Here is a 22,086-nt window from a genome sequence, read left to right as displayed (position 1 = left end):
TAGGAAAACAAAATTATTTTGAAAATTGTAGTCCTGAGGTACAGTAATGTTTATTATCAGTGTTCTGAAATATCTGTATGTAAATGAACATGATAAGGCTGGCAATGATTCTGGTAGTATGGCTCCACTTCTCTTCATTTAGACCCTACACAATAACACGGTATAGGAACCTGCCTGGAATGAGAACTTGAAAATTTAATGATGTGTTTGTCCTGCACAGGGTTAGTAATATTGGCAACAGTTTTAGAAGAATAGAAATTTTTGCTCATGGTCCTTGCCAAATTTTCCAGTCTGGACCAAAACCCCTATTCTAGTGGGCTTATTTTTCTGTAGGTAAATGTTGTCTTCCAGTCTATTGGTTTATGGTTTAAGAACTGGAAGAGGAGATATTAAGCTTTTGATTACTTTGATTAGCTGACTGTTTTTAACATGCAGGCGATCTGAATCTCAATGTGGTAGCAATGGCTTTATCGGGTTACACAGATGAGAAAAACTCCCTTTGGAGAGAAATGTGCAGCACTCTACGACTACAGTTAAATAACCCATATCTGTGTGTCATGTTTGCATTTCTGACAAGTGAAACAGGATCTTATGATGGAGTATTGGTAAGCTAATTTCTGTTTGACAAGGTTCCTTTTAAAATAAAAGTTTTTATCTAGCCTTGTTAAAATGTTCAAATGTCTGTTGCATGAAATATTGTTATATTTTGATGTATTTTGTATTAGTTAAAATAAGGTATCTTAAATATCTTTGGGCGGCTCTTGAATGTCATTCTACAGTTAAATACCTGATAACAAACTTGATTTTTTAAATAGTTTTAACAATATAATTTGCAGATACAGAGGGAATAGGATTTTATTGTTTAGCTTAAGAACAGCTCTAGAATTATACAACTATATAAATATAAATTTCATATTGAAGTGCATTTTTTAAAGTTTATTTATTTTGAGAGAGAGAGAGGGAGAAAATCTCAAGCAGGCTCTGCACTGTCAGCACGGAGCCCGGCACGGGCTCAAACCCATGAACCATGAGATTATGACCTGAGCTGAAGTCAAGAGTTGGATGCTTAATGGACTGAACCGCCCAGGCACCCAAAAATGCAAATTTTTAAAAGTGTGTGTTTTTGTTTTTAGTTAAGTAAACAAACACATGATCAATTATGATTAGAATAACCATGTAACTTATCTGAGTTAGTATTTGCATTCTCAGACATACAGACAGTTTGGAAGATCTATCATCACATTACTTATACTGAACTGTTTCATTTTTTCATTATTTGGTCTTCTCTATCACTTTTTTCTCCTGCTTTACCCACATATGTATCTAACCATATCACCAAATAAGTTCTTTACACAAAGTGGGGACAGAAGAGTGAAATGAGATATACTTATCAGTTTCAGTTATAGTGTTTTAAGTTTCACATTAGTACTATAACTTTTTTTTGCATTGTTGGATACTTTTCTACCACTGAGAAGAGCTTTCTAACATGGAACTTATTTCTGTGTTTGCTATTAGAGCACTTCATATAAAAGACACATTGCTTGGATGATTGATTACAGGGTCAGGCCCTAAGAATTTTAAAAAACATGTATTTTATTGAGGTATCTTAATGAAAAATTTAATAAATGTTGTTAATGTCCACTTTGGCAATTCCTTAGTTTATGGATTTTGTCCATTAACTTCTAATAAAAGAACTATTGAACTTTTCTAACCACTTCAAATTAATATCCAAGAGTGTTTTTTTTTTTATTTGTTTTTACTGTAATTACTCTTTTTTGTTAAACAGAAGACTTTAAAATGTTGTATTTTGGAGAAATACTTTCAGGAAGTAGTAAAGTATGGTAAAGACAAGAAGAAGAAGTGGATTGTTCAATTTTATGTTTATTTTTGAGAGTGATAGAGACAGAGCATGAGTCGGGGAGGGGCAGAGAGAGAGGGAGACACAGAATCTGAAGCAGGCTCCCAACTCTGAGCTGTCAGCACAGAGCCCGATGTAGGGCTCAAACTCACCAACTGTGACATCGTGACCTGAGCCAAAGTTAGATGCTTAACTGACGGAGCCATCCAGGTGCCCCAGATTGTTCATATTTTAAATTGATAGAGAAGTATTGTTTAAATACTCAATTTCTGTATTTTAAATTAAGTGATCTATTACAAATACCCTTATTTTCTTATATCTAAATTTGGGTTATTAAGTAAGATATATCTTGCCTTAAGTAGAAACTTCATATTTCCAAACTCTTTTGAGAGTGTGCCTAATTATTCTTTATGTATTAATAATTATAATTAATGTGTCCTTTGTTAAAAATTGTTAAGTTGCAGTAATCTAATGAAAAGTGCTGAATTGGGAAATCGAACATAAAGTCCTTGCTCCAGCACAGTTACTTCAGCTAGTCAGTTTACTTTTGGGGTTTTCATTTTCTGAGCTGTAAAATGGGACAGATAATATTTATAATTCTTTTGCAGTCAAAATTATACACATGCGCTGAATCTAAAGAGTTAAATCTAGTTTGCATGAGACATGTTCCATCTTAAATGCAGCACCGTATTTTATACTTGGAAGTGCACGTTAGGATAGGTATCAGTTGAAATGGTCTTATGTTTAAAGCAGGGAAACTATATCTCATAGGATGAAATCAATGGAAGTCACTTTTAAACTTTTATATTTAGCACAAAGTTAATTACCTTCCTACATTTATAGAAATTCAAAATAGTATTTTACAATATTGACAAGTCTACAAAAATTTAAGTATCACAGTACCCCTGAAATTTTTGCCACAAACCACCAATATAGCAGTATTTTACTATGGCCAAAAAAAAGTGTATCTATTTATTTATAAGGGTATGTTTAAAACTTTCTACTTTGTATTTAGAAACATGTATTGATAGTCTTTTTAAATTCTGTATTGGTATATTCACTGGTAATTCACAGATTTCCTAGACTTGTTGATTAACTTAGCATCCCAGAAAAGATTTCCTCAGTTTCCCCCAGATGTATTTCTATAATGAAAGGATTACATGGCATCTTAAATTTGATAAACCATATTTTATTGCTTGCATTTTATGTTGGAATTATGTAAAACTGAACTGGAATATTTTTAACCTGAATTGGTCAGCATTTTAGACATAAATTTTTACTTTGCAAGAATAATAACCTTAGCATGGAGTTTCCTGAGGGCTACATGAAGAAAGACATCTTAGGGGCACCTGGGTGGCTCATTCAGATAAGTGTCTGACTCTTGACCTCAGCTCAGGTTATCATCTTATGGTTCGTGGATTCGAACCCCGTGTCGGGCTTTGCGCTGATAGTGCAGAATTTGCTTGAGATTCTCTCTCTCCTCTCTCTCTGTTCACCCCCTCTGTCTTTCAAAATAAATAAATAAACAAACTTAAAAAAAAAAAAGGCATCTTAGGCAGTCAGTGGCTCTCCCAGTATATACTCAGTAACTTACTAAAACATTTGAAAATTAAATTGCGTATTAGATATGTAAAATAGTCTGCAAAAATATAAAACTCATAGCACCTACAAGTAACTCCTTGCTCTTTCCTTTTCAGTATGAAAACAAAGTTGCTGTACGTGACAGAGTGGCATTTGCTTGTAAATTCCTTAGCGATAGTCAGGTAAAAACTGATACAATTCTATGTTTGAAGTTATTAATATTTACTCTTACTGCATTAGGAAATTAATCTTTTTGTATAGATATGTATATGTGACATTTATATATGAATTATTCTAAAAAAGTAAACTAATAATTCTTTGTTGGGTCAAGATATTATAAACCTGTGTATCATAACCAAACTTGCTTGTGTAAGAATGCTGACTTAATATTTTAGTTTATTTCTGCTTTTGGCCTATAGATAAAGATGTTAAACTCACCCCTTAGGGATGTCATAAGAGAATTCCTTCATTTCCTAATATAGTAAACAAGTATTAAATGCATATGCTATGTGTATAGTGAGAGAGAAATGCACAGAAACAATGAGTAACATAATGTGCTAAGTGCTACAATAACGAGAAAGTGCTGAGGGAAAACGGAGGAATCTTGGCTACAGGTTGGGGTGGGATGAGGCCAGGGAACACCTTACCAAGAGATGTTATTTTTGATAATCTTAAAGTTCCCTTTCAACTCCAATTCTGTTACAGCAAGAACTTGGCAGAATAATGAGGACAGTTCTCTTTAAGTTTAAAATAGTAAACTCTGTAGTTCTTTTGTAGAATAATTATTAAAACAATAAATGTCTTGCTGTTTTGAAAAAGTGTTTTAAATGATCATGGATTCTGCATTGTAGTTTATGATAGATGCAGACTTCTTAGAGATCATATCTAGATTTTTGCAAGGGCTTTGGTTTTAAAATGTTTTCCATAAATATAGCACTATTTTAAAAGTACAAGTTTTGAAGGTACAAAGTATATAGTAAAACATATTAATTCAGAAAAATCACTTTGAATTTTCCAGTTAAATAGGTATATTGAAAAGTTGACCAACGAAATGAAAGAGGCTGGAAATTTGGAAGGAATACTGCTTACAGGCCTTACTAAAGATGGAGTGGACTTAATGGAGAGTTATGTCGATAGAACTGGAGACGTCCAAACAGCGAGTTACTGCATGTTACAGGTTAGTGCAGTGTGGTGGCAGCTTAAAGAAAAATAGTGCTTAACCACCTTCCTCCCTCATCGAATGGTTATGCCATTTGCTTGCTTAGGATCTTTAGGAGGCATTTCACTTTAACCCAATCTCTTGATCTATAGAGGACTTCTTCGTGTCCCTCACCCTCCTGCTTTGGGTTATCCAGTTATTCCTTTCATTTGGGGAAGTTTCAGTGTTGAATTTATATAAAGTTCAAATGGAGCAGAGAAACCTCTCTCCAGTTTCTCCAGTTGACAGAATTATACCTTTTGTGAAAGAGATGGTCTTTCCCTGACCTGAACTGTAGTCTCCCTTGAAGTCCTGAAGGCAAGTTATATCACAACTCTCTTAACTCGTCATTTTCGCTCTTTGTTATCAACGGGCATGATTTGGAATAACAAGTTCGTCACTTTACTTTCAGTTTTTACTGTTAGTAGTTTACTGTTAGCTGTTAAAAACAGATTTCTGGCAAAAGTTTCCTTCTGCTTTACTTTTGATAGACATACCATGAAAATTTAGAGCATTTCCCTGAGATTTCCTATAGCTCTCCAACTCTTCTTACCCTTTCATGGTGTCCTTTTTCCTGTCCCCATCCCTTCATACAATATGATAACATGCTGTGTACTGGGCAAACGTAGTAGAATGCTCCCTTCCCCACCCCTACCATCTCAGGAACAAATACAGATACTGGCCCACAAACCACACTATAATATACTTACCAACATATCAGGCCACTGTCCATGGAAGAAAAGGTGTCTTTCTGTAACATAATGCATAATTTTGTCTGACTGAAATGAGATTACATGTGTTAAATTACACTGGAGAAGTATGACTACCAAGTACAAATGAGTTGATAGCTTCTTAACAAGATTTATAAAATATAGTTAATATGCAGACAGTGTATAATAAAAGACAGTGGATCTTGCTTTTAGAAAATCCATTCTGATGTTTCCCCCATTTGTATTTATATGATCAAGGTTAAGTCTACCATCATGCTGTTTGTTCTCTATCTTATTTTTCCTTCTTCCTTTTGTTCTTCTGTCCCTTTCCTCCCTTCTTTTGATCTAATTGAACATTTCATTGTTTCACTCCACCCACTGGGTTTTTAACTATTAACCTGTCGTTATCTTTTATATTTATTTATTTTTTTGAAGTAGTTGTTCTTAGTCTAACAAAAATGCATCCCTGCCTCATCAGTTAACATTTTTACCCCCTCATACTTCACATTTCACACCTAACACATCATGTTTCCTACTTTTTCTCTTTTACCTCACACCTGACGTTTCCACTTTTTATCTTCATACTTCACACTTTTCAGATGTTACAACAGTGTAATTCCATTTACACATCTCCTTCCTTTGTCCTATTATTTTACTTCTATATACCTTATAAACTTCAACTAACAGTGTTATTGTATTTGTTTTGAACAGTCACTTGTCTTTTATGTAAATTATGTGAAAAATGAAAACATGGACTTTTACATTTATTTATTTATTTATCATTCCTGGGACTGTTTACTTCCTCCAATAGACACAATTTTCACGTTGTATTATTTCTCTTTGGTCTTTCTCTCTAGCATTTCTTGTAGTACAGTTTCATGGATGACAGATCCTCTCAGCTTAATTTTAACTGAAAATGTCTATTTCACTCTTGTTTTGGTTCAGCACTTTAAAGGTGTCGTTTCATAGTTTTCTGGCCTCCATTGTTTATGAAGAAAAGTCAACCATTATTATTAATGTCTCCCCTGTGTAATGTTTCATTTTTCCTTGGGCTGCTTTTGGTTTTCAGCAGTTTACCCTTGATGTTTAGTTGTAGTTCTTTTTGTCCTGCTTGTGGTTCACTGATCTGCAAGTCAGTGTTTCTCATTAGATTGTGAAGTTCTTCAAATAGTTTAAATGCTGTGATTTGTTCATTGACTCTTAACGTCACCTGAGGAGAAGATTTTCAGCTCTTGTACTGTTGAGTTCTAGAGTCTTAATTTTTATATAGTTTACATTTTTCACTCAGATCCCTATCTGTAGGCTGATTAAAACATTTTTCCTGGGGCATCTGGGTGGCTCAATCAGTTAAGTGCCTGGCTCTTGATTTTGACTCAGGTTATGATCTCGCCGTCCTGAGATTGAGCCCTGCATTGGGCTCTGTGTTGAGCGAGGAGCCTGGTTGGGATTTTCTATCTCCCTCTCTCTCTCTGCCCTTCCCCCACTCACGCACACGCATGTGCTCTCTCCCTCTCTCTCAAAATAAATAAACATTAAAAAAAAAAAAACAAAACACACAAAAAACAAAAACTCTACTTTTCCTTTAAGTCTTTGAACATATATTTAATGGTTGCATTTATGATTTTTCCTGCTAACTCTCTTAATGTGGGGTGTTTTAGATTTGGTTTTTGTTGACTGCCTTTTTCCTTGACTTTGAACTATACTTACCTGTTTATGTCTGGTGGTTTTTCATTTGAATACTGGATTTTGTGTATAGTACATTATAGAGATCTGGGTTCTTTTACCTTTTCCTGAAGAATGTTGGTTAATGCTTTTGGAAGTTCAGTTACTAGCTGCTCACTTTGGTCTTAGATTTTCTTACTATGGATTTTTGGAAAGCCCGGGGTATTTCTCAAGCCTTTCCAGTCATAATCTCTGAACTGTTTACATTGCACATTTTGTTGGAGATTAAATTTAGATTTTTGGGGGGCAGATCTAGAGAAGACTTATCAAATATGAATTGACCAAATTGGGGAAGCGTGGGATATGAAGATTTATTTTTCTGTGAATTTTCTTTTTAAACTAGGGATTATACTCTACTTTAGCACTTAGTTTTGGCTAGTTGGTCATTATTAGGACTAGAGGAGATGTTTACTTTTTTAAGAAATGAAATTGTCAGCCAAGAGTTTTTCACATATTTTTTTGCTGAATTTAACCCTGAATTTAATTGAAATTAATACCTAATTAATAGGTGAAAGATAAGCTTCTTCTGTTTTGATAGAATGTTAAAAGATAGATTGTCTATTAGCTGTTACAGGTTTCTTCCCTTTTTCCATTAGTAAGATGCTAAGTTCTAACATTTTACTTTTCTATCTGGCTCCCTAAAACTGGGAAACCTGGGCTTCATTACTGATGCCTGTGGCGTCATTGGAGGCTGAGACTTTCTCTACTTTCTTCATCATGTGAACTTAAGGAAGATATGCTGGACAGGGCTAAAAGCATTCTGTGCAAACCCAAAATAAGCACAGGTGAAATGTGAAATGTCACAGCTGCCAGGGAGAATACAGCTTTAGGAAGAGCCTTACTGGCAAGAAATTGAAGTTCGTAATGAGAAGAAATCTAAGTTTAAGGTAAAGAAACTGTTGCTTTTCACTGTGGCCTAGGGGCAAAAGAATGAAGAACATTTTTGGTTTGGGTTTTTTTTTGTGTTTGTTTGTTTTTTTTTTTATTTTGAAGGTAGTAAATGTATGTTTTGATTGAGGCCAAGAGAGAGAATAGACAGGTTTAACTTTCAGATAAATAGGTATACAAAAAATAGCATCTGCATTCACAGTACACTGCTAGATCCAAAGGACAAGGCTCAGTATTATTTTATATGTGATGGAGCTATTTTGGTATGCTTTTAGATTAAACAGTAAACAGATTTTGTGAAGGCAGAGGTTTTAATTTGGGGACAGAGTATTCACATCACTTTGTACTGTATTCAAGTAGGAAAGTGAATTGTTTCCTCTTGGATCCTTCAACTTAAGTAAGAGATACAGAATTATACTTTCCTGGCCAGGTATAATGATAATATATATAGTACATATTTATGTCATTAGTAGAGGCCAGCTTAAAGTAAATTAAAGAAGCTTCCGCCAATTATTTTGTCCGTATCCTCATTAGGAATCAGCTTTTGGCAAAAAGGGAGCCTATTTCATCTGTGCGACTCATACTCACATGTTACCTGCGATTTTCTGACTTAGCCAGGAAGTTTTTAAACACTTGTATTAATTCATGTTTTCATTTTAGGGTTCTCCTTTAGATGTTCTTAAAGATGAAAGAGTCCAGTACTGGATTGAGAATTATAGAAATTTATTAGATGCCTGGAGGTTTTGGCACAAACGAGCTGAGTTTGATATTCACAGGAGTAAGTTGGATCCCAGTTCTAAACCTTTAGCACAGGTAAGTACAATATTTTGGAGAGAATCAAATTGTAACATGTACTTAATAACCCAGCCCAAAATAGAAGTGTTTACAGCATGTTATATTGGGTAAATTTAGAGTTCAATTTAGTAAATTATTATTAGCTCATCCTTTTGCTTATATTAAGTTCCTATTGATATATGTGTAATAAGGCAGGATTTCCTTTTTTCTCTAACAGTATATACATATGTCTAATTAGACATGGACATTTTTTTTCTTTTAGCATTAGTTTAAAAATCCTTAGCTCAGTTATCACATAAAGCATATTCCATGAGATCACTATATCTAAATTCAGACATTAGATATCAGGTATATCCTCAATGTGAGCACTGGATGGTGCTATTTTCTTATTTTAGAAAGTTGAGAAATTAGTGATTATATTAAAACAACCAAAGTATTTGTAAAATAACATTGCATGGTAATATTTGTTACTAATCTGTGTAAGTGTTTAAGAGCTTAGGAATTTAACGTAATGGCAAAATGAACACTTTTCTGTTGCTATTATTCTAAAATTCTAACTATTTGACATTTTAGGATCCTTAACTCCTTTTGTCTTAGGAAATGAGTGCTTTCTTTATAAGAATATTTTGTTCAGGAGATCAAATCATTGAACTGTGGATCAGAAGTTAAAATGGGTTATTTTGTAATGTTCAAAGTGAATTCTAAAGTCTTTGTTATTTCTAAAATGTTATTATCTAATATTTCTAGGCTTTTCTACAGATACTAGTAGTATTAGGAGAAATATAACTAAACAGAGGTAACAGAAGAAGTATTCATATAACATAACTGCTAAGTGGAAATCTCAAATGGGAGCTGGTTAAACTTAGCAGATAACAAATTATTTTATAATATAAAATAAAGTTTAACAGTTATTTAAGAGTAATTTGTTAGGATCAAACTTTAAATTTATTTTATTTGTAAAATTTGCATGATATTTATCCCTCCTTTCATTTTGTATAGGTGTTTGTGAGTTGCAATTTCTGTGGCAAGTCGATCTCCTACAGCTGTTCAACTGTGCCTCATCAGGGCAGAGGTTTTAGTCAGTACGGTGTCAGCGGTTCACCAACAAAATCTAAAGTCACAAGCTGCCCTGGCTGTCGAAAACCCCTTCCTCGATGTGCGCTTTGCCTCATTAATATGGGAACACCTGTTTCTAGCTGTCCTGGTATGACATAATTCTATAATTTTCTGAGCTGAAATTGTTCCTACGTAATTGACTTAATGTTGTAAATAGAAGACATACTAGATTGAGTTTATATTATTTCTAGGAGAAAGCCACTTTGCTGGCTTAAAGGTTTTGTATTTCCTGTAATTTATAAAGTCTATACATTAAAAGTAAAATCTGTATTCATGATATCACAAGTAATCTCACAAATGCTGGCCAATTTAAAGTTCATGAAAAGGGCTTAACTATTAAGTAGCCCTATAATTATACTATTTTCTTATCACTTTTCTAAGAGGAGTTCCCTCAAATTTTATATTTAAAAGTCAGTATGCCCTCATCTGCTAACAAGTACCTTGTATGCATAAAGAGCTTTTGATAGTCCCAAAGCACTTTTACATTCTATCTTACATAATTTTCAAAATCTACCTGTGAAATACATGGAGGAAGTGTTAGTCTAGAAGTCAGATCCCTTTACTTCCAGGTTTTGGTGCTGCTTCTGCTAGATTTGTCAGTTACCTAGTAAAAACATGTGTTTTTTAATGGTTAGAAGTATTAGGATTATTGTTTACTGCTTATAGTAAACATATAGAAAAACTTTTTGAGAACAGTAGATAATTGAATATAATGTATCCAATGACTGGAAATATTCAAGCTGTTTATGTAACTTGAAAATTATACTATGGCAAAAACTTTAATTAAAAACATTTGAGTATTTAGCACAGTGGTATAATAAAGAACTGGATATGGTGTCAGAATGCCTGTTTTATTCTCCCTCTGTGACAGTCTGACATTCAGTTACTCTAGCCATCTTTCATGTAAGGTGTTAGACGGAGATCCTTTCTAGTTAAGAAATTTTATAAATCAACTGTGCAATTGGTTCATGTAAATAGTTCATTTGTTACATTAACATTTGTGAAAGAGATGTGCTGGTATCATTGGCTGAGTAATTATTTTTCAAGTTTGATACTTTTTAAGCAAATAAAGGCAATACATAATATTGTCAAATTTACATATTAGTTTTGATTGAAATTTCAAATTTTGATTTTCATTTTATACATTGCATGCTGACCATTTTTGTGGTCCTGATACGGTAAATAGAAAATAGTTTGGACTAAAAATCTACAGTGAAAGAACAAGGAGGCAAAATATTGCATAAAGAAGTTCTATATGAACTGGGATACATAAAAATAGTTAAATTTAGGGGTGCCTGCGTGGCTCAGCCGGTTAAGTATCCGACTTCGGCTCAGGTCATGATCTCCTGGTCCATGAGTTTGAGCCCCATGTCGGGTTCTGTGCTGACAGCTCAGAGCCTGGAGCCTGCTTCGGATTCTGTATTCCCTCTCTGTCTGCCCCTCCCCACTCTGCCCCTCACGCTCTGTCTCTCTCTGTCTCTCAAAAAATGAATAACATTAAAAAAAATTTTTTTTTAAAGTAAATTTAATCCATCTTTCACAACATAGCCTCAGGAAGCCATAATGGCCTATTATTTTTTGCTAGATATTTCCTTTTCAATCTTTTTAATTTTTGAAATAGGTAAGAAAAGATAAAATCAATTTTCTAAAATTTGAAGGAAGCTCAAAACATTTCACCCTGTTATAGAGATTGTTAATTTAATGAATATTCTACACTCAGGTTTATAAAATCTTAACATTTTTCCATATTTGCGTCAGAAAGTTTTTTTTTGTATTTTGCTTCAGTAATATTTTTTTTTATATAATGTATATTTGAACAGTTGAAGGCTGTATATGCTGAGTTGAATCGAAGATCCTTGTGGAGCTTATAGTGTACAATGAGCATGGATAAAATAAGAAATGATATGTTTAAGAAAAGAAATACTGGTCCAGAATCCCTTATCTATCATTCCAGAATCTCTAAAAAGATCTGAAAATCCAAGTTTTGTAAATGAATTTACAGTAATCTCATATGGTAAACAAACCTGTTCAGAACTGGCAGAAGGCTGTTAAGGTCTTTGATAACAGGATGCTGCCTCTGACTTTCCTGGAGTTGTTATATAATATTTGCTCACTATTTTCCAAAAATCCCAAGCATTCTGTATTCTGAAACACATTAGGCTTTCTGAGTTAGATAAGGAATATTGTATAAAGAAAGTGTTATACTTCTGTTTGAAGGACATCTGGAAATTTTCAGAAAGAAGATGCCGTTTAAGGTGGTCGTTTAAAAAGTTTGGGAGATTTAAATATGGGAAGATCTTAGAGAGGCCTTCCAGGTTGGAGACGAAGTGTACAAAGCATAAACAAGAGTAAAGAGATTAGTGAGTGTTAGTACAGAGAGTGTATGGGAACTAGCAGTTGCGTCTGTATGACAAAAGCCTCAGAAGTAGATTAATAGGAAATAGTGTGGGGAAATTAGGGAAACCTGGTCTTTAAGTGATTGTTGTGCTAATTACAAAATACAGTTGACCTTTGAACAACGTGGGGGCAGGGGATTAGTGGAACCAACCTCCAGACAGTCAAAAATCCAGGTATAACTTATGACTCCCCCAAAATTGAACAATTCGTAGTTTACTATTGACTGGAAACCTCACAGATAAGCTAAACCATTGATTAACATACAGTGTATGCTTTGTGTATTATATACTGTATAGTATATAATACTAGGGAAAATAAAGTGTTAAGAAAATCATAAGGAAGAGAAAATATATTTACCATACTGTAAAAAATCCACATGTAAGCAGATCCATATAGTTCAATCTCATGTTTTCCAAGGGTCAGCTATAATAAGCATATTCTTTTTTAGTATGTAAAATCAGAAGACTCTGAGTTCCAAAATAAGACAGGACCTAATAGAAATAAAATGCTAGCTCAAGGTAATTTAAAGATTGAGGTGTACACATCCCTCTGTTGCTTTGCCTACAATTAGAGATACCATCCATCCATCATGCTTTGTGATCCAAGTGGCCAGGATTTCCATAAGCTTATTTAACGGAGGGTTGCATATCTTTACACTCAGTTGTGCTTTAAAGATTGGACTCTGTTGAAACTCAATAGAGTTTATAATTATAAACACAATTATTTATAAATGTTTATAATTTTATAACTATAATGTTTAATTGTAAACATATTTAGCAGTATGAATTGTAACCGTTATTTAGTCAACAAATGTCTAATTAGCACTTATTCTTCTAAGTGCTGGGAATAGTACAGTGAACAAAACAGAAAAATCCCTGCCTTTATAGATGTTACTGTACAGATGTGATACCTTTTTTAAAATTAGGTTACATACTAGTTTCTCTCTTACTCTTCTTTTAGTAGTAGCAGTAGTAGTAGTAGTTAGTGACTATGTGAAACTCTAGCTTCCCTTGACTATTCTGTAGCACTTATCTTTGTAATTCACTGTGAATATTATAAAAGTTATGACTATTTGATCTTTTTTTGAGTATAGTTGACACACAACATTACTTAAGTTTCAGGTAGGTGTACAGTTTAGTGATGTGACAAGTTTATATGTTATACTATGTTCACCACAAGTGTATCTACCTGTTACATCACTATTACAGTATCACTGACTGTATTCCTACATTCTGCCTTTTATTCTTGTAACTTAGTCATTTCATTACTGGGAGCCTGTATCTCCCTCCCCCCTTCCCATTTTGCCCAACCCTTCCCATCCCTCCCTCTGGCAACCATCAGCTTTATTCTCTGTATTTATATGTCTGATTCTTCCTTTTTTTCTAATTTTTTAAAAATTTATTTATTTTGAGAGAGTGAGAGCAGGGGAGGAACACACACACACACACACACACACACACAGAGAGAGAGAGAGAGAGAGAGAGAGAGAGAGGGAGAGAGAGAGAGAGATTGAGAATCCCAAGCAGGCTATACACGGTCAGCACAGAGCCTACATGGGGCTTGAACTCATGAAACTTGTGAGATTATGACCTGAGCTGAAATCCAGAGTCAGACACTTAACTGACTGGTCCACCCAGGTGCCCTGATTCTGCTTTTTGTTTGTTTATTCATGTTTTTTAGATTCCATTTACAAGTGGAGTTGTATGATATTTGTCTTTCTCAGTCTGACTTGTTTCACTTAGCCTGATACCCTCTGGGTCTATCCATGTTGTCTCAAGTGGCACAATTTCATCCTTTTTTATGGTTTTGTAATATTCCATTGTATATGTACACCACACTTTGCTTATCCATTTGTCTATTGATGGACACTTAGGTTGCTTCCATGTCTTGGCTATTGTAAATAATCCTGCAATAAACATAGGAGTGCATGTATCTTTTTGAGTTAGTGTTTTCATTTCCTCTGGGTAAATGCCCAATACTGGAATTACTGGAATTACTGGATTTTTAATTTCTTGAGGAACCTCCATATTGCTTTCCACAGTGGCTGTTTCATTTGCATTCCCACCAACAGTGCATGAGGGTTCCCTTTTCTCTACATCCTCACCAGCACGTGTTATTTTTATATTTTTGTTGCTAGCCATTTTGAGAAGGGTCAGATTTCATTGTGGTTTTAACTTATACTTCCCTGATCTTTTCATGTGTCTGTGAGCCACCTGTATGTCTTCTTTGGAAAAACAACTGTTCAGGTTCTCTGCCTATTTTTTTAATAGGACTGTTTGTTTTCTGGCTCAGTTATAGAAGTTTCTTTTGTATTTTGGTTATTAACCCTTTATCAGATATATCATTTGCTAAAGCTGTTTGATCTTTCAGAAGCCTTTTCACATGGCATTGAGGCAGACCTTAATATTTTCAGCTTCATCAGAGGAACATAAGGAATAAACTGTTCTGGATTCAGTCTGTTTTCTGCATCTTAGAAGTTACAAAAATAAAGTGAAAATCACTTATGAGCTATTACACAATATAAAATGGTTATCTTTAAAAGGTCTATTTTAAAAAAATAAAGGTCTGTATTTTCTTTCTTTTTGTCTTCCTCTCCCCTTTCATTGTTAATCATTTTTATGAAGCTTTTAGGAAGAATTTCAGTGTATTTACATCTTAAATTCTTCAACCACCTGTACATCCTTTCACCTTTATATCATTAGCAAAAACAGATGGATATTTTAAAAAACTATTTGTAAGACTATCCCTTTGGTCATTAAAGTGTTACTAGCACAGCATCATATGTTAATAGCACAATTGCTCGATTAAACTTAATATTTTTACTTAATCATTTTTCCTATTGCCTCTAATCATATACAATCTTAAAATACTTTGATCTGTTTTAGAACAACAACAATAAAAATATTAAGGTGGCCAGGATTAATAGAATGAGCATTTTTTGAGTACTAAAAGTTATGTAAATATGTGTGTGAAGATACACATGTATAAACATGCATGTGTAATAAAACATTTTTCTTAAACTTTTTTGTGAACTGTAACACAAATCGAACATCCCCGAGACCTCTAGCCTGCTTAAGATAACATTGTCTATACCAGTGCCTTTGCTCATTATTCCCTGCCTAGTCCTACCTCTTTCCTCTTCCCCAGAAGTAACTACGGCCATAAATTGTGTGTTACTTGGTTGCTTGCTTATCTGTATGTTCTATCACATGTTTGGTTTTGTCTGTATTTTAAATTCCATACGAATGAATCTTCAGGAATATATCCTTTGACTTACCATTTTTTGCTCAACACTGTTTTTTTTGGGGGGGGGGGTTCTTTTTTTTTTTTTTTAGTTTTAATTGTGCTAATGAGTATAGCTGTAGTTTATTCACATTTCATTAATATTTGATATTCCATTCTTGACTCTAACACAGTTTTTCCATTCTATTATTGATGGATGCTTTGGTTGTTTCTAGATTTTTACTATTACAAACAATACTGTTACGAACATTACTGCATATGACTCCTTTGTGCATGTACATAAGTTTCTCTATGTACCTAGAAATAGAATTGCTAATTAATACTGTTTGCTAACGTTTTCCTTTGGATTTTTATGTCTGTTCAGGAGAGAGATTGTCCTATAATCTTCCTTTCATACATTATCTTGGTCTGCTGCTTTTAGCAAAGTTATACCAGCATCAGGAAGTACATTGAGAAATTTTCTCTCTTTTCCTCTTCTTTGGAAGAGTTTGTATAGATGAAAATTACCTGTTCCTTCAGGGTTTAGTAGAACTCACTTGTAAACTGGGCTTGGTATTTTCTCTGTGGGAAGATTTTAAACTGATTGCTTTTCTGAGGTTAATCCAGATTGCTTCTTAGTGGGTTTGGTAATTTATATTTTTCCTTTTTTTTGGACTATTAAAAATGTAAGGAAACTTTTGTTATTCAGTAGTTTTTCAGTCTAAACTGGGTCGTAGCATTAAAATAGCTACTTCAATATGATGTATGATTTGTATTTTAACATAGTTTTAGAAATAACTTTCAAGTTAAAGCTTTGAATAAAATTTTGTGATAATAGTTAATGAAGATGATTTTCTTTAACCCATAGGAGGATCCAAATCAGATGAAAAAGTAGACTTGAGCAAGGATAAAAAATTAGCTCAATTTAACAACTGGTTCACATGGTGTCACAATTGCAGGCATGGTGGACATGCTGGCCATATGCTTAGTTGGTTCAGGTAATCAGCACATTTCTTCTTTAATAGGCTTGGAGTTGGAGGTGATAGCACAGATGGCCTTTTAAATAGTTCAGGGTTATGTAGCCGAAGGATAAATTTCTTTTTTGCTGTCGTTGGAGTTAACAAAGGTGGTGTCAACATTTCTATCATTAGATAGCCTATGTAATTTTAAACTATAAGATTAATACTTATATAAGAAATAGTTTAAATATTATGTATGGGTTAAATGTATGAATTTACAGTTTTTACAGCTAACCTAATATCCAATCTTAGTGTGTAATTGAAATTAGAAATTAAATGACAGAGTATACATATCAAACTACCGCATCAGTTATCTTCTAAATAAACTTGTTATATATATAGTAAGTATGCATTCGATGCACTGGAGACTCAAGCCACGTTTAACTTCTGCTTTGAATAGTGCCAGTGGCCCTTTGTCCTCATTGCTGTAACTTTTATACCCAGTTTGTCACATTGGCTTTAATTACAACTCTGAGCACATCCCTGTCAACTTCATAACTATAAATAAGGTGTCTATTGTATATTTAAAAGGTAAAGCTATTTACTTTTTAGTAACTTTCTTCCCAGTTCAGCTTGTCAGTCATTTTTTGTTTAATTCTTTGGGTCTTAATTCCTGTATTTTTTCAAATACCATTCTACATACAGATAGGTATATAGATAAATGTATGTATGTATATGCTTAATTTAGATTTTTAATTTTTACTTGACCTATTTTTTTTAGGGACCATGCAGAGTGTCCCGTTTCTGCATGCACATGTAAATGTATGCAGTTGGATACAACAGGAAATCTGGTACCTGCAGAGACTGTCCAGCCATAAAATGTTACCATCTAAAGAGAAACCTTCAAGTGTGGAGCTTTCTAATCAATGTCCTTCATAGCTCAAAAACGTACCTCAGAACAAGTCACTCGTGACTTTCCTGTAATGGGAAAATAAATCATTCTATCAAATCAGCAATTTGATGTTTGAGTGATTTTGATGTGCTTCACAGAGACAAACGCTGCTCAAGTGAACAGAGTGTGGGCATGAATTCTGTTCAGTAGGTTGAAAAAGTTCATTGTGGAAGAGTTTTATAGGGTTTGTCAAAATTATGAACACTTTGCAAGCAGAGTTTTTGGAATAACCAAGAACAGACTTTGAACCTGTATCTTCTACGCTGAGATTGGATCTGTATATCTTTTAAAATAGAATAAAGTGACCAATTTTTACCTTTAGAACTGGAGAGCCCTTACTCCACACTGGAGAATAAATTTCATCAAGGTATGGTTGGTATATATGTTTTAAAGAGTCCATTCCCTCGTACACTTTTATTTCAAGATAAGAAATCTTCTGGCACAGATCATTATTGTTTTCCTAAGAAAAACCAGAATTGAAAATGCATCTTACAACTTTTTCTCATCTGAAGAGAAAAATATGTACCATTTCAGGGGAACATGTTCTGAAATTTTCAGTTTTTCAGCCTTTTGCTTTCCAGTGTTCTCATTTGTCTTCAAAGATCCTCTCCATGTTAATTCATCATCTTATGCCCATGATCTGCAAACATTTTGCTGAACACAAAATCTATGCAAGATTATTATATGTGACCAACCATTCAGCTTCACCTACTTCAGTATGTCCTACTGTCAAATCCCTCCTATTTTGGAATACCCGGTTTTTTCTAGGGTTGTGGAAAGCAGAGTCACTTTGGAGATGATTATACTTTAAATGTAAATTTCTAAAAGTATATTTGGGCAAATTCAGGAGCTTTATTTAAAAATTTTATTCTTTCCCTTTTCATAGCTAGATAGTTGGGAGAGAAATAGCAAAGGGTTTGTAGCATGCTTCTCTGTTATCTGACTTACGCAGAGTATTGAACTGAATTTCGTAGTTGAAGTTGTATTCATAGATAAAATAAGCATAAATCTTAATTATTATATAGATTTTGGAGAAAATATCTTAAGCTAAAGAATTTTCAGAGCTTTCATGCTAGCAGTTTTACTTGGTAGAATTAATATATTTATTTTGAGGTGTGACCTAAATACTGAACAAAAGTGGATTCAATTTATTTTTTACTTTGAGATCTGATACAAAAGACCCTTTTTAGGGAAAATATTGTATATCTATTGCATATCTACTGTAAACATCTCACCTAGATGACAGTCTTCTTTTAAATTGAAAGAATATATATATATTTTTTTTTTCAAAGATTTCTATAAAGGGGACTCTTTCCAGTCTTCTTTTAAGTAAATCTTCCTGAATTTATTTTACTTAAATATAACCTTTATCTTTACCTTTAAAATTGCTTCAGTTGAAGTGTTCCTTTCAAATTTACTATGCCAAATCAGCTTTAAGTAATGTCAAACTATCGTAATACATTTTCATTTCTCCTTAACTAAAGTTAAGATAGAATTACTGAATTTATATTTATAATCGGGTTATACCTAAAATATTTATAATTTTGGGAAGTACAGTATAATAAAACAAAATCTAGTATATAAATCTGCTTGTAATCATATAGGATGACATTTTTAAGATTCCTTATGCCTGTGTCAGTCTCCTGATATTTTCTCTGAAGCCCAAATATTCATATGTCTATTATATTTGTTTTGCATTTCAATGTATGTGGACCATGAAAATAGATTCAAATTATTTTTCCATTTTTATTCTTAGTCACTGGTGTTTGGGATTATAAACTCAAGGTATTTTACCTAAACATGTTCAATAGAAGTGTTTAATAAAAATGTTTTTATTACTTTTTAAAAAATTGAATAAATTTGGGTTGAAGTCAGCATGTCTGATCTAGAATTTATCTTTGACTCCTTTACACATAATCCAATAAAATAATATTCATACTTATTTTGATGGCAAACTTGATAACTAATCTTGGAAGTAACATTTCTTTAGGCTCTTTTTCAGTTTAGTATGCTTTCCAGGATGGTTATTCTGTAAAATGGTATATTTTAAAGGTACCTTTCCATTGTCAGTGGTAGGTATTAGAGTTAAAAGAAATACGATTCTGAATACAATTATATGGCCAAATTTAATTTCACCTATTCATTTGACTGCAAATATTAAAAAGGATGGGCTTTGAAACTTAGATTATAATCCTAGGCCCAGTATAGTGGCCAAATGACTTACCCTTTGTGAGCCTCAATTTCCTCCTATGTTAAAAAGTAAAGAAATACTTCATAGGGTGATTAGGAGTGTTAAGTGATGAAATAAACATGAAGTACTGTATCCCTATCACATACTAATGCTCTGTAAAAGGTAGTGATTAATACTTATTGTTATTTTCATCTTTATTGGTTACTTGTCTTACTTTTTAATTGAATATGGTATAATTTAAATGAGGTATAATTTTACTCTTAAGTAAAAATTTCCCAAGAGCTTATTTTCTGAAATCTGGATAAATTATGACTTTTTTTTTTGAGGTAGGACTTACCTACTTTTGTTTATACTGTATTTAGAATAATACTTTTTGCTTTTTGAGGAGAAGAAATCCTTCAAACAACCATCTAGGAGTTTGATGTAATACAGGAGTGAACCCAAGGATTGAAATTAAGTTTTCGGTACCTCTGGACACACCTGACTGGTAATTCTTGAAAACTTGAGGTTTTTGTATTCATATTCAACTCTTAAATCCCGGTCTTTATTTGTCTAGGAGAACATATTTCTGTGTAATCCTTTTCTGCTGTTTCATTACACTTAATACTCATTTCAGTTAAAATGTTGGGGTGGGTAGTATTAATAAAACAGAAGTATACTGTGAGGTTTTTTTCTCCCTTGGGATAGATGTAATTAAAACAAGTTGGGGGAACTAATTAGTTGTATATGTCAGACATCTGCTCAGAGGCATCACAGAGGTAGGAGAGACGTGTTAGGTGTTAGTTCAGCATCCTCACTGTGTCCTTGAGATCCACATGGCCTTGGCAGAGATGGGGCTACCCAGACATCTGATCTCCTCCTATCTGCTACTCTGACTCCTTCCATGACATCGTCTGCCTGTTTTCCCTCTTGCCTGAAAATTTTGTAGGTTATTTTGCTGATATACAAAGCAGCATTTTACAAAAATACTTCTGTAAACCGTTAATTTTTCCTGAGTATGGAGACCGAAGGAAGGCTTCCCAAATATTTTTAAAGCTAATGTAATCCAGAGATCAAATAACATGGATTGCCAAAACAAAGAACTGATTTCACTTAGGAATATAACATGATAAATTCATAATAAGTAAAGTGAACATCAAGTCCAACAGTGTATTAATAAGAATAATAGATACTGTTGGTACTTATTATGTGCAGTGTTCCATGCACGTTACCCTATTTGATCCACACAGTAGCCCTGTAAGGCAGGTGTACTATTACTGTTCCCATACTGTACATGAGGTAGTTGAGGTATAGGGACACGATGTCACTGTGGTAGGTTACACAGCTAGTAACTAGCAGAGCCACGATTGAGGTAGCAGCAATCTGACTTCCTAGTCCTTTTAATTACTATTTTATACTTCTATGTACTACTTTATGAACTGAACAAGAAAGGTTTTATTTACTATTAGTACATCAAAACACACCAAAAAATGTCAATAGCTCATTCAGTGTAAAAGGCATTTGATAAAATTCAAAAATTTATTTCCAATTTGTTTTTTAGATTCAGTTATTATCATGCAAAGGAACTGTTTTTCTCCCTTGTTTCCCTTCTATTTTGCTGTCTCAAACAGCTGGCCTCATGCCTAGTGGAGAACTACTGAAATCCTTCCCATAAAACAAGGATCCTAATGTTACCACCAGTTTTGTACATAGCAGCACAGAAGAGGAAAGCACAAGGAGGCACATCTTGTTTCTTTTCCAAGTCCTTAAAGTTTGGTGTGGCAAAAATGCCATAAATAGTTAAAAGGCAAGCAAACTGGTAAACTACAACATGCATGACAAATACCCTTAATTCATAAGGAGCATTCTCAAATTCATAAAAGACCCAACCAATAGATAATCTTGATCAAGAACTTGTATAGGCAAAATAAAATGGCCAGTAAATATACATAAATGTTGAATCAGAAACTAATACTAATTAAAACAATAGGATACTGCTCACCTGCCTGCATAGATTAAAAAGAATAATATGCATTTTCATGGATGTGGAAAAGGAATATTCTCAGATAACAGTTTGTGAGAGTATATATCAGTACAAGTGTTCTTGAGGACATTAGAGCAATATGTATCAAAAGCCTTAAGGTTCACACCCTTCGACATAGATATAGCGAATATATGGGAATATTTCTGAGGGATAGATAAGGGCACAAAGATGTATGTTTCTAGGAAGTGGTTCATAACAGTATTGTTTATAATAAAAAAAACAAAATAATAAAATTAAGAGTGAAGAAATTGTTATGTCCAGGGAATACTAACAAATTATTCAAATAGTATAGATACTTTTATTGACAAAGGAAGATTCATGAGGTATTAGCAAAGAGAAAGGCAAGTTACAGTATGTATAACATATAAATATATTTGCATGGAACATGAATATTTACAAAAATTTTAACAGTGGTCATTACTCAAGAGTGAGATTTTAAGTGTCATTTTTCTTCTTGCTTATCTGTCCTCTAGT

The 22,086-nt window shown here is 33.4% G+C and overlaps 1 protein-coding gene across 4 annotated transcripts in view; it reads left to right on the top strand.

Moving 5' to 3' along the window:
- MIOS (meiosis regulator for oocyte development) overlaps window positions 1-19,272 on the top strand; it is a 47,132-nt gene extending 27,860 nt beyond the window's left edge. For all 4 annotated transcript variants that reach the window (XM_027071950.2, XM_015066557.3, XM_027071951.2 and 1 more), the window contains exons 5-11: window positions 436-605; window positions 3,556-3,621; window positions 4,458-4,616; window positions 8,618-8,770; window positions 9,752-9,956; window positions 16,356-16,485; window positions 17,228-19,272. In XM_027071950.2, the coding sequence (XP_026927751.1) occupies window positions 436-605; window positions 3,556-3,621; window positions 4,458-4,616; window positions 8,618-8,770; window positions 9,752-9,956; window positions 16,356-16,485; window positions 17,228-17,324 (980 nt within the window). In that variant the 3' untranslated portion in view covers window positions 17,325-19,272. The remainder of the gene's footprint in view (window positions 1-435; window positions 606-3,555; window positions 3,622-4,457; window positions 4,617-8,617; window positions 8,771-9,751; window positions 9,957-16,355; window positions 16,486-17,227) is intronic.
- Window positions 19,273-22,086: the final 2,814 nt, after the last annotated feature.

Source organism: Acinonyx jubatus, chromosome A2 (genome assembly GCF_027475565.1).
Source record: "Acinonyx jubatus isolate Ajub_Pintada_27869175 chromosome A2, VMU_Ajub_asm_v1.0, whole genome shotgun sequence".
NCBI lineage: Eukaryota > Metazoa > Chordata > Mammalia > Carnivora > Felidae > Acinonyx > Acinonyx jubatus.
This window is presented reverse-complemented; position numbering and strand designations above follow the sequence as displayed.